General features: G+C 31.5%; 1 protein-coding gene across 1 annotated transcript in view; it reads right to left on the reverse strand.

Annotated features, from left to right (window-relative positions):
* Positions 1-14,337, reverse strand: part of LOC143042544 (sodium-dependent proline transporter-like) — a 44,566-nt gene that overhangs the window by 17,722 nt on the left and 12,507 nt on the right. The window contains exon 2 of the mRNA XM_076214916.1: positions 932-1,055. Coding sequence (XP_076071031.1) covers positions 932-1,055 — 124 coding nt within the window. The remainder of the gene's footprint in view (positions 1-931; positions 1,056-14,337) is intronic.

Below are 14,337 nucleotides of genomic sequence, written 5' to 3' on the forward strand. Positions count from 1 at the left end.
CATCTTGTAATTCGTATATTTTATAATATTTATTAACTGGTTATCAAAGGTATCAGGCCTATAATTTGATACGCCAGACGCGCGTTTCGTCTACATAAGAATCATCAGTGACGCTCAGATCACAAAAGTTAGTAAGCCAAACAAGTATAAAGTTAAAGAGCATGAAGAACCTCATAACTGTCTGTTTCAGATAGATCCATAACTGTTTCCTCTTTCATCATTGGTAATTATATTACTTGTATATATAATGGAAGTCATACTTGTAAAGATATCAATTACTTGTTTCGCACTTATAATTCCTTGTAGTTGTACAGAGAACACAACCGATTGTAAACGTATTTCCAGAATTTCATATAACATTATATGGGCTTTACAAAGTGTAAACAACTACAAATCTAACCCTTAACTTTCTGATATCTACCTGTATTTTAAAGGCTTTCTTATAGCAGAAATGATTTTTGAAACACATCATGTATGTCTTTTCCCTGATTTATGAACGTTCGATATTTATATTTACGGAATAAAGAGAAACCTAATAATTGACCAACTATTTGATTTGATTTTTTGTATGGACACAATCTATGACAATCGATCTTTGGAGAAAAAAAGCATTTCACAGACATTATTTTTATACATGTATGTTATTTCAACAAAATGTAAGTATACATGTAGAAATGTCCGACCTGGAAATAATGAGAACAAGTTAATACCTTTAATACAAAATATAGCACAAAGGAAAAGTCTTTTTTAATCTTAAATTAACTTTAAAATTGTGAGTACACGTACTTGATGAATTGCAAAATTTTATTAAAAATAGTGGGCCATTTACATTAATTTACTAGGTAGAAACCTAACATCAAAATCATCACTTAAAGTGCAGATTTTTATTTTTTTTATCTTAGTGTGACAATTTGCCGTAAATAATTTGTACCTCCGCCATTTCTGTAACACAGATACGGAAACCGCCATACATTTCCCAAACCTACAGAAAAGCCAATACATGATAGGATGAAGTCCAAACGTCCAGACCAGTTCCCTCTATCTAAAATCTCTTTCTGGAAAATAGTGTATATTAAACAGTTAGTTGTCGGGAATCAATTCTTAACAAATTTTTATTAAAATAAGTATAATGAACTTTGTTATTAACAGCCAAGTTAAGCAATATTTTGCAAACCAGATTTGGTAAATCAATTGAAAAAACTCACAACAGTATTGCAATGATTTTAAGATATCATGAGTAATTTAAATCACATGTGTAAATTCATTATGAAGAATCAGTCGAATTGAACCAGTTTTTGTTGAACATATTTGATTACTCAGATGTTTTATTAAGCTTAGTATCATAATTATCTAGATAGCACATCAGTCAATTCAATGGCAACAACTAAAGCAAGAAATACAACAATTCACATATGGTTTGTTTTTGATTATTGTATGAGGTTTTGTTGGTGTGTTTTTGATAAACGAGTGAGTTTTTGTTGGTGTGTTAATGATTAACTTGTGAGGTTGATTTCGTTTGATTTTGATTTACATGTGATGTTATGTTTGTGTGTTATTGGTCATTATCGCTATTTTGTGCATTTTTCTTTTGATCATTTTTTGTGATAATTTTCATATCATGCTTCTCGCTTGAGATGGAAAAATTATCGCTAGAAACTAAGGAGGCCACGTGGCGTTGCTAACGAAATTGACATGAAATTGGCAACGTCGCATAGGTAAAATAGCGATAAACAGATTATCATTGGTCATCTCAACTCGATTGCTTTTCTCTCTTTCGCTGTACCAGCTCAAGCGAGAAAATTGATCTCGTTGAGATGATCAACGATAATCTATAAATGTGTAAGAAAGTTGTGTTGGTGTGTTTTTATTTCACGTGTGATATTGTGTTGGTGTGTTTTTGATTAACGTGTGAGGTTATGTGGGAGCTTTTGATTAACATGTGATGTTGTGTTGTAGTGGGTTTTTTTTGTTAACGTGTAAGCTTGTGTTGTATTTGATTAACGCATTAAGTTTTTTTGGTGTGTTTTTGATTACGGTAGAGATTATATTAGTGTTTTTGATTAACGTGTGAGTTTTTGATTGACTTGTGAGGGTATGTTGGTGTGTTTTTGATTAACTTGTGAGGTTTTGTTGATGTGTATTTGATTAATGTATGAGGTTGTTTTGGTGTGTGTTTGATGATTACTAATATGTTGGTGTTTTTAAGTAGTGTGTAAGGTTGTGTTGGTGTGTTTTTGATTAAATTGTGAGCTTGTGGTGTTGTACATTTGATAAATGTGTGAGGTGATGTTGGTCTTTTCTTTATTAACATGTGAGGTTGTGTTGGTGTAATTTTGAGTAACATGTAATATTGTGTTGGTGTGTTTTTGATTCAAATGTAATATTGTGTGGGTGAGATTTTGATTAATGTCTGAGGTTGTGATTGAGTTTTTGATTAACATGTGATGTTGTGTTTCTTTATTTGTATGTAAGCTTGTGTTGGTGTGTATTTCATTAATGAATGAGGTTGTTTTTGGTGTGAGTTTGATGATTAATAATATTTTGTTGTTTTAAAGTAACGAGTAGGGTTGAGTTGGTGTGTTTCTGATTCACGTGTGATGTTGTGTTGGTGTGTTTTTGCTTAACGTGAAAACGTGTGAGGTTGTCTCGGTGCGATTTAGTACCGATTATATTGCTTCTCTAAACAGTGTATGATATCAAAAACACCTTTTTGTTATTTAGCCAACAATATACATGTGGTTTTCAATTTATTACGAAAACAACATCATTTTCCTCTCTGTTGATCCGCAGCTACCAAACAGTAACGTATGGCATCAGAAATGTAAACATGTTTGCAAGTCTGTAAAACCTGATCCGACATTTAACCGACAACCTGTAAAGGTCAATTTTGTGAGGCACATATATATTGAAATAATAGAAATCAACAACAATACGAAAAGAATTTAAACATAATATGATCCGTGGTATGAAATATGAATTGGTGTCAACACAATCATAAAACGACGCATTAATGTTTTATAACCCACATATTGAATAGTTGTTTAAAGACTATGTTCTTCATAACTATGACAAAGAGCTTTTTGATCTTGAAACAAAATGTCAATTGTTATGATAGCAAGCAAGATAAAGGTAATTTCCACACAACTAGATTCAGGTCATCCTCTTTTTATCTGTTTACATTTATTATTACATTGTTTTTTTATATTTCAGAACTTACATTTAATGCATAATAAACAAACAAAAGATGATTGCAGTATTTTAAAGAAAAGAGTGCAAGGCTAGGTTACATTTTGTGTCACAGATAGTTGAACAGTTACCATGGACACGAGGAAAACACTAACTCTCCTAATTTTTTATTAGTGAGGTACTATTGTACTGGTTTGTTTCTCTTACATTATAAGATTAAATGTAATTTAGATACAGTGATAGTTATCCATAACATGCGTTCCAAAAATAATTGTTTTTAAATCGTACTATTAATATTGTGATGTAAAATACAAAAATCTATTGATGCGGTAGTGTACCCCTGACATACTGTTCAAATACATACGAGTGACAATATAGCCATCCCTTGTTTTATTAATTTATATTGTTGATATGAATTGAGATGAATGTTAAATCAAACGACACACACCAGTTTAGTCAACATGAGATGCACCAACCCATCGTAAAAAAAACCATAATTAAATAATATCAGTCTTTTGATCTCATAAAGCATTATTTATTGGGAATATTTATACTTATACTTATATCCATAAAGACAATTTTCGCCACTCAATACATGGAACTGGTCCCCTCCCAATTAACTGTTTACAGCCAGTGATTTGATCAAATAATTATCCAAATACACTGTCACTATGTCCATGCATATATGATACTTATAGGATCTAATTTGCTGGATTTTCATGGCTAAAGGTTTAACAGAATAAATTATGGTTGTTTGTACATCATGGAAAAGAAAAGATTTTTGACCACAATCAGTACATGCACAGCAAAAGTACAATGGACAGCACTTATATTGCTACTCTATCTCAAAGACAGAGTGAGGTCTTCAATACGTTCAACACTAACATATCTAAACATGTATGAACTATAACATCCACATATCTAAACATGTAAGAACAAAAACACCCACATATCTAGACATGTAAGAATAAAAACACCCAGTTATCGTAACATATATGAACAAAAACACCCAGTTATCTAAACATGCATTCAAATGTATCAAAACGTATGTGAGATGATAATGTTTTTAGTATACTCTCATCATCATTACCAATTTTTCAGTAATCATTTCAGTCACCCTTATTTGACATAACTCCTAAAGTATTGTAAATTTAGAAATATTGTCAGCTCGTATCAACATTATATTGTTACTGTTATACGGAGCGGACTTTATAAGTTTGATTTTTCATTTAACTTTGAGTAAAAAAAATCTTTCACAATAATTGATTGATCAAACGACTTATTATTTTTTCTCGGTTTTATCGACAATATTTCATTTTCGCTGGTAAGCAAACATTTATTTTATACACATATTCTACGTGAATTGATGTACATTAAATTAAAGTGTACCACAACAAATTCTTGTACTGCACGGTCCTGAATATAAAATATGTTTAATTTATGTGTGTCAAACATTTGATACGCTAAGCATAACTAATAAGGGTAATTAGCATTAGATTAATATGCCTTCACACGAAGCATCGAGTATCATTCTCAATGACATAATTAAGTACTCAGATTGGAAAACATTTGAAAGATTGTGTGTGGATTATGATCATAATGTCACGATGATTCTTCTGCAATATCAAAAACAACTATAATCAAAATATTGGAATGAAACGACTCCTTTACAATGTATATTTATCGTCAAATATGCAATTATTTTATAGGATTAAAAAAAGCGTTTAATCCTCAAAATACTTTAGAACTGGACATCAGGAATTCAATCCCCAAACTCGATTTCTCAGCAAAACGTAAATTGTATATTTGTGTCAGTTAATCGGCTTGGCGGATGACTGTATTTATTTTGCTATTAATAAAGAAATCAACCAAAACATCTTATAATCATCCAAATAAAAGTATTGTGTTTATCATTTAATCTAACGGGAAAACTTAGTTTGAACGTTGAGCTGGTTTGAGACATTATCTCTGACACCCTTTTAACATTAGTTATAAAAAGTGGTTCCGTCAGTTCTGTTTAGCGAAGAAGTAAATAACTCCAAGACCCACTACCGTAAGCCAATCATATAAACGTCTTCCCTAATATATAAATCATATAATGATTTTATTGAAATATCATACTAGTAATTTGATCTGCATCGACATTTTTATTAACAGTTAAATCGTCGTATTGAATTCGTTCTATAAACACACTTAATCATCCCCTTATTTGAGCTGTAAATCACTCAAACAAGAAAAAACAAAGTGTTAAGTGTGACACAGATAAACATGAAACCAGCAAATTCTACCAGTTTACTGGTTCTCAAATCATTAAATGTGTGAACGTCTTTTTCGGCTGTAATTATATCGGACCATGCATCAAAGGTCTTAAAATTCCAACTTTAGACAATCCATTCAATAACAGTCTAAAAGAACAATATTTCAAAAGCCCCCCCCCCCACCCCCCACCAAAAAAAAGTACACAATAGTTGTTCTACTCACAAAAAACTGCTATCATAAACATGACAACAATAAATCTATTTGAAATAGTACTTTGATTTCACAAGATTGGATTTTATGACAGCAACATATTAATAAATCTTGAATGCATCTACTTTATATAAATCATACTAGTTTGTGAGTAATACACAGATGATGTTTACAATAAGCCAGTGCTCAAACAGCAGAAGTCTTTATAAATAAATAAGATATTTAAATAATGAAGACTGTATAAGCATAAAAGTTATTTGTAAATTGCCCATCCAGTTTAAACAAACGTTCAGAAGAAACAATTTAAAAATATAACAACACACTTAATTAATTAAAAGTACCTTGACATACATTACTCAATGTATCCTACACTTTGTCGTCATGTGAATATACAAAAATTGGTATTCATCGTTATATGAGTAGACAAATATACTTATGTTACACTGTCTCAATTGTATTTTTAAAGACATACTAGTACTGTTAAATGATTTAATTATGTGTGTCAAGGATTTAATACAGTTAGCAACAATAGAAACTCTAATAAACATAAAATTAAGATGCCTTCACACGAAGCAATGTGTATCAGTCTTGTATGAAAAGTCATATTAATTAGTCATTTTTCAAAGTAATAAAATATTGCAAGTTGCGCATGTTTACAATGCATGGAGATAATTACTTTTATACACTCAAAACAACTATACAAAACCGGAATTAAAAGCCTCCGCAAGCCTACCTTTCCCCTTACTGAAAAGTCGAGCGGTATTGTATTGTTATTCAAAATTAAATTGTATTTACTTTTAATAAATGTTGAATAATTTCACAAGGATGGGCATGGTTTCATGCCTCATTTATTGTACTCCTTAAAAACCAATTTGGAAAGTCTTTAGATCCAATTAATTAGATGAATGACGTAATATAGAAACTTTACATGACTTGCATACACAAACAACAGTTAATCCATCGGAGGGTAAAATTAATATATATATATACAAATATATAGAATATAATGAAATATTATGTATCTCTATATGATATCAACTTCAAAATATTTATATAAATAAACTCATCAAAGATACCAGGATTCAATTTTTGTATTTGTGCCAGACGCGCGTCTCATCTACAAAAGACTCATCAGTGACGCTCGAAGCGAAAAGTAAAAAGGCAAAATAAATTATAAAGTTGAAGAGCATTGAGAACCAAACATTTCTAAAAAAAAAACTTGTTAAATACAGCCAAGGTTATCTATTCCTGAGGTAGAAAAAGAAAGCCTTAGTACTTAAAGGTTCAAAGTTAATTGATGAATTAACAAAGAAAAAGAGGACGTGCCGATGAACTAACAGAGAAGAATAGGTGCTGGTGAACAAACAGAGAAGAATAGGTGCTGATGATGACCTAACAGAGAAGAATAGGTGCTGGTGAACTAACAGAAAAGAAAAGGTGCTGATGAACTAACAGAGAAGAATAGGTGCTGATGATTAACTAACAGAGAAGAATAGGTGCTGTTAAAATAACAGAGAAGAATAGGTGATGTTGAACTAACAGAGAAGAATAGGTGCTGATGATGAACTACCAGAGAAAAATAGGTGCTGGTGAACTAACAGAGAAGAATAGGTGCTGATGAACTAACAGAGAAGAATAGGTGCTGATGAACTAACAGAAAAGAAAAGGTGCTGATGAACTAACTGAGAAGAATATGTGCTGATGAACTAACAGAGAATAACAGGTTCTGTTGAACTAACAGAGAAGAATATGTGCTGATGAACAAACAGAAATAGATGCTGTTGAACTCAGAGAAGAAAAGGTGCTGATGAACTAACAGCGAAGAATAGTTGTTAATGAACTAGCAGAGAACAATAGGTGCTGATGAACTAACAAAGAAATAAAGACATATATAAAAACTTCTTTTTCTAAAAGGTGTAACAATGGATGCAGGCTTTGTCTTATTTAGTTAAGTTTATTTCAGAATGTTTAGACTCTATAACACAAATAATTACTCACTCAAAAACGGTGAACATTATTAGATGTTAAATTGTAAAATAAAATCTTTTAGCATAATGTAAAAAATGAGGAGGGGCTGTATGTTTGCAAACGACACAACTTTACTATAGTGAAGGAGGATGTAAACAAATGTCAGCCAGAGCGCGGCCTTCCACGATGATGAAAACCCCCACTATATTGTTTTAACTATAAAAAGGCAACGGAATTACAAAATTTGTATATAAACAAAAAAGAAATAGAGAACAACAACATGTTTAATCTGAATAAAAAAGAAAACATCAACATTTGATTGTCTTTATTTGCCTTAGTGCCTTAAATAAAACTTTATATTTTAAAGAATATCGTATGTCCACATTGTTATGTTTACGTTAATAAATAAATTTGGTGTTTTTACTGTCTTCTGATTGGTTAAAATTATTAGTTTTATTTTCAATGCTGTCAATTTTGATGGCGACACGCCCACTCTGACGTTGTGTATTCATACGCCAACATGTGTAGGTTGTTATTGTTTATATATATAATACAAAAAGTTCTTTGAGCCTTATTTTTGATAGAAATTTATTTATAATGAATGGCAATAATTTATTTTGACTTTATTGAACCATAAAACTAATATTTGACTCTTCACATTTTACATAATCCGCTTCGCGGATTATTCAATGTGAAGAGTCAAAAATTAGTTTTATGGTTCAATAAATTCAAAATAGATAATAGCCATTCATTAAATGATTATTTCTTCAAATAAATCTTCAAGTCCTCCCTTCGGTATGAGTGCCCAAAGATCTAATGCGAAAGCTACCCGTATAATATATCTGTTTAATTCAGGTATCGTAAAACCATATATGACATATGTTAAATAAGCTATTTTAAAGCTTTTCTTTCATTTTATGACAAACATCTATTATATGTTTGCATATTAAATGACTATAAAGACCTTGATACTATTTTTATGTGTGTGTACTACATATTTTGGAGACTATTTGAAAGGTTACAAAGAGGTGAATAAACATTGCATGACTTGGCTTTTTCTACGACAACATCATTTGATCAATTCAAATGTGAAATTGAAATCCATATAAGATATTTAAACTGTAATGTCAAGTACTCTCAACAATGCAACGAATGGGATGAAAACAATTGTGACAATTTACAATAAATGAGAACATAAGAAGGGAGTTATATTCTATACAAGTTGTTACACCTCACAATTCAGAATATTTTTTATATAACCTAAAATGAGTTGAACCAGTTTGCCATTACCGTTGAAGTACATATACCCACTAAAAGTTGTAGTACCCACAAAAGTTGTAGTACCCACTAAAAGTTGTAGCACCCACTAAAAGTTGTAGTACCCACAAAAGTTGTAGTACCCACAAAAGTTGTAGTACCCTCTAAAAGTTGTAGTACCTACTAAAAGTTCTCTCTCTTTTTCATCAGTGGGATCTTTTACGTATCTTTTACGTAGCTGTCGTATCCGTACATGAGTATTGACAAATGACACCATCAAACTAACTTGGCGTACATACATAACATTAACCCAATTGTAAAAAAATAATGTAGGCGTCAATGGACTAACTGGAAAATAAAGTAGCCAGTATTTTTTTCTCTCTCTCAATATAGGGATGCAGTTGCGTGAGTATATGTAAATATGATGAACCTGATGAAGTTTATTCCACAACCCGTAGGTACTGAAATCGAACGATTTATTCGTAAAAGAGACCATTGAACGATTAAACATTGCATTGAAAACAAATAATTATTATTTTGGATAACTTTTACAAAACTGGTGTTCTACCATGATGTAAATATTAGGAGTTGGGGTATTGTTGCCAATGAACTTAAAGTTACATAAAGCTCCAACAATAACCAAATTTCATACATTGTAATTAGCTACATGTATTTAAAATATTAGAAAAATAACATCGTCCCCTGAATGAATGACACATTTGGAGGACAGGAACCAACAAGAATCACTGAATATTAAGTTCGTGCACATAACACTATGGCAAGGGTCTTCAACATGCTAATAATCGCTCTATTCTTCCATTTCATTGGAAATTGGTGTAAAATATTTACTTATGAACTGTGAAAATCAGTTCAAAATGGCTTCGCACAAAATAAAAACAGATAGCATAAAGACAGCTTGTATCAGTGAGAACTAGGACTGCGTGAAAGCTGATTCAAAGCTTTATTTCAACTAATAAATAAGTTGACAGGATGTAAATATTTATTTGTCATTCCTTTAGAATTCATATCAAACTCGTTTTAAAGTGTTAGAAAGTCATAAAACGTTATGTCATATTAACTATATACTATATATAATTTATATGAAAAACTTTAGGTTTTCAAGTATGAACATAACATATTGATATAATTCCTACACGCAATCAAGCAATTCCTAAACGAATCAACACACACGTATGAGAATGACATATATGATATATTTATAATTATATAAAGGCTGGCAAGAGATGTTTATCCTGCTAATGAGAACGTTGATTGATTTCAAGAGATTCTACTTTCCATGCATTATTTTTTTTGTATTCTCAACGAAGTTGGTTGACATATTGTTATTCTACGTTTTTTTTTTAATATGTATTATTTTTCTTCTACTTTATTGACTGGCATATGCAGATATCTCATTTGAGTTTGGAATTTCCAAAATGGCCGCCGTAACCATGGAAATAGCAAAAATCTGAAAAATTTCAAAATGCTCCAAACTCAATGAAACTTTACAATTATGTTAATTGGCATGTGAAGATCCCCTCTTTGATTTTCAACATCGCTGCCGTTACCCTGGCAATTGGGGGACGAGGATGATATGATCCGTTATTGCTAGCAATTACAAATCTAGTTTCTATATCTACTCGGTATTATGAGTTTATAAGTTACATTGATACAGTACCTGTATTAAGTAGTTACTGTTTGTATGAATCATTGGTATACAGACATACAGTACTAGATTATTCCCATTAGATATAAATATATGTTTTAACCGAACGTCATATTTAACAAATAGCAAAAACTAAACATTATAATAAGTGTAAAATTGACTATATTTTTGCGTGAACCCCTCGCTATATGTGGGTGAGTTTTGGTAGCTTCTATGTGACATTCAGATATCATCGGAAACAAGATTTTAGGAACGTCACGAATTTTTTTCGAACAATTAAACAAAATGTATGTCTTCGATACGGTTCCTCAATGGATAGGCTAGTACCATGTGGCATTGTATATTTCAACAAGGTCTATTTGTAGATCGGAAAGATAAATATTAAAATCATTTATTTATTATAATTTTGACAGAACATATGCGTTTGGCGTTAATGTTTGTTAAATATCTAGTATAAATTGAATGATAATAATCAAAGTACTGAAGTACTGAACATAGAATGACTTAAATTTCTTGTTGCTGGTCAAAAGCACTTGTCTAAAAAAGGACAATCATCCTTATACCTGAAAGTGAAGTTAAGGCACATATATATATTTTTTCTGAGATAAATTCATGTGTTGAGGATGAATACATGACAGGGAATTTAATCTCACCGAAATAACTATAAACGTATTTACACTTTTGGTATTTAGCTGAATCTTGCCTCCGAATGACCTTAGATCTACTCCGAATCACCTTTTGACGTCAAGCAACAATCACTTTTAAATTGTGACGTCAAATATTTTAAATTATGATGTCAAAGTTTACGGGAACCTGTGTGATTTTACGTAATGGCGGACAAATTTGCATACAAGTGTAAATACGTCTATTATATTGTAGTGATTCAAATCAGTATACTCTGGGTTTTTATAATATGTTATATTAATAACAGTAACATGTACATATAATTTTCATCCATTTGTATATCATTCTATCCTACTATTCTAAATAAATAATAGTGCAGTGCAAGTGCATGGTGGACCCTCTTCTAGTAATGTTATTACAAGCAATATTCTGGGACATAGTATATTATCAGTATACTATTTCAATGTCTATTCCAGGTTTTAAACACACAACGCATACAGTTTTGTCTTAAAATATAAATCATATAAGTGTGTTTCCTTTATTACATAGTGTATTGTTGCCACAGACATTTCTACCCATGCGACTTCCGTTTTTGACTGATAACTGAATGCAAAATATAATTATTTTTGAACGTTTACCACGTGATATTTTGTATTTCCATCATAGACCGAGCAAATGTCGGAAAATAGGAGGAAAATTAACAAAATGATTATAAAATATGTATCTTAGGTCGAAAGCATATAGTACTCGGAAAGATAAATAAAAAACCCATTTAAAAACAATATATATATATGTATGTCCAAATTTTTTTAATTTCATTAGAAGATATTAGCCAATCAAGAGACGATTCATTAGAATTATTATGTTTAAACTGAAACTAATAAATAAATATACACGATAACGCAAATGCATGTTACAATCTAGAATATCAGTGCGTGTGTTTTTCATTTACTATTTCTTGCGCCGTAAAGAACAAAACGTGCATCCATAAATATAGATTTTGCATTAATTCTTATCCAAATTCAGGACAGACCAGAAAGCTTAAAATGCGGCTTTGGAAAATGGTTTTCATTGTTATTCTAACCTAGTTGTTTCTCTTCTCTTTTATTTTTTAGTAACTGTCCTATCATAAACTTGCAATTTTCTACGACAGGAATAGATCACGTTAGCTGTAATAGCCAAAATGTTCGGAACTGGAGTCTACAGTCCACAATTTTCATCATGTTATCTATGTCAAGGTAATTGAAAATTACTTGATATGAAATATTTTTTAAAGTATGTTCAGCAAGGTATTTATAACACAGTGCTTTAAATTGCATTGTGCAGAATTATACAAACAATTACATATCTTCAATAGAGATAACATCTGCATTACCTCATTTCTTTTTCGTGCAATATCAGGTTAAATAATGAAAATTCCATTTTGATGTTAAGAAATTGTATTTTATTTCTATAGCTAATTGTATTGCTCTGTAATAAGTAGGACGTGAAGACTATTATCAATCTGATCTTTTCGTGATGTCTCGTGATGTCTCGGTGAGGGTCGTATTGAACCGGAATCTTACTTCCACAAGTTAAAGCGTGATACTTAAAGGAACAAATGTATGTCCAAAGAATTTATTTTAATCTACTAATTCTATTCAGTATAATATGCTAAAACGTTATTCAGCTAAAACACTAAAATATGTATTGAATAAAAATACAATCTATGGAACCGTTATAACGTATCAGCTTTTTGAGTGTTTTGACTGGACACCATAGCTAAATATAACTAATAATATAAAGACTGTTAATATAATTTGCGTGTCGAATCTATCAACGAAATCGTAATTTCTGGAACTTGCTTCTCTTGTTTCAGCATTTGTAACTGACATTCGTTTTCAACTTCGTACTTTATTTGGCCTTTTTAACTTTTTTGGATTCGAGCGTCACTGATATGTCTTTTGTAGACGAAACGCGCGTCTGGCTTATATACTAAATTTAGTCCTGGTATCTATGATGAGTTTATTCTTTCACTGGACATTTCTTACGCAACCGCAACCCAACTCCAACAAAGGTTTAATCTATGGTGGCCAGATGCGCTTATTTCGCCTTTTCGCGTGTTCGTGTTTTCTTCCTTAACTTTGCAAACGCGAAATCGGGAAATCGAGAAATAGGGAAATCGGAAAATCGAGAAATCGAGAAAGCAAAAACGCGAAAACACAAAAGTGAAAACGCGATAACGCGAAATGAATTTCTCGATTTTGCGTTTTTGCTTTCTCTATTTCCCGATTTCCCGATTTCCTAATTTCTCGATTTCTCGATTTCTCAATTTCTCGATTTCCCGATTTCCCGATTTCTCAATTTCTCGATTTTGCTTTCTCGATTTCTCGATTGCCCTATTTCGCGTTGGAAAATTGAGAGGAGAAATCGCGAAAACACGAAAAGGGGAAATGGCCGCATCCGGCCATCATATTAATCAAAGACCGAATGGGAAAGAATTCAATCGAAGTTGAATTATTCACTTTCAAACCAATAATACAATAACATCAGCAATGTTTTGAGTTCTTAATGACAAAATTGAATAAACTGGCAGCTAATAGCGAATAGTAGTATCATTGAAAAGTTCTATTTCTAAATTATCATTTTTCAATGTTGCAGACAATATAGTTGTATTATGCCCCTTTAAAACTCTTTATGGCAAAATGTAACGAAATGAAATATAAATCGAGATGAAAATGAATATTCAGGAACACAAAACAACTCACGATTGACGAACGACTGTTGCACGACCGACTTGCGACAGACCCACGACAGTAAAATTATATTTTTTTTTTCTGTCGTGTACCCATCGTGGACATGTCGTAGCTGATGTGACCACTCGAAATATTGTTTTGACATTTTGCACAACAGTGCCACGATAACTACTTTATAGATATTCAACGACAAAAAATCGTGCGATCTGTTGTGACCGGGGCTTAAGACAACAGTTAACAACACCTTGAAAAAGGCCAAAATAGATTAACATAAAAATGAATTGAAAGATTAAAAAACTGAGGACAATACTGACTGTACTTAAAATGACATTAAAAGGGGTGAAGAGGGGGTGGAGGTGGTAAGGGGTGGGGTGGACAATAACATGTAAAACACCTCTCGGTTTTGGCAAAAACAGTTAACAACATCAGTGG

Source organism: Mytilus galloprovincialis, chromosome 8 (genome assembly GCF_965363235.1).
Source record: "Mytilus galloprovincialis chromosome 8, xbMytGall1.hap1.1, whole genome shotgun sequence".
NCBI classification, from domain to species: Eukaryota; Metazoa; Mollusca; class Bivalvia; order Mytilida; family Mytilidae; genus Mytilus; species Mytilus galloprovincialis.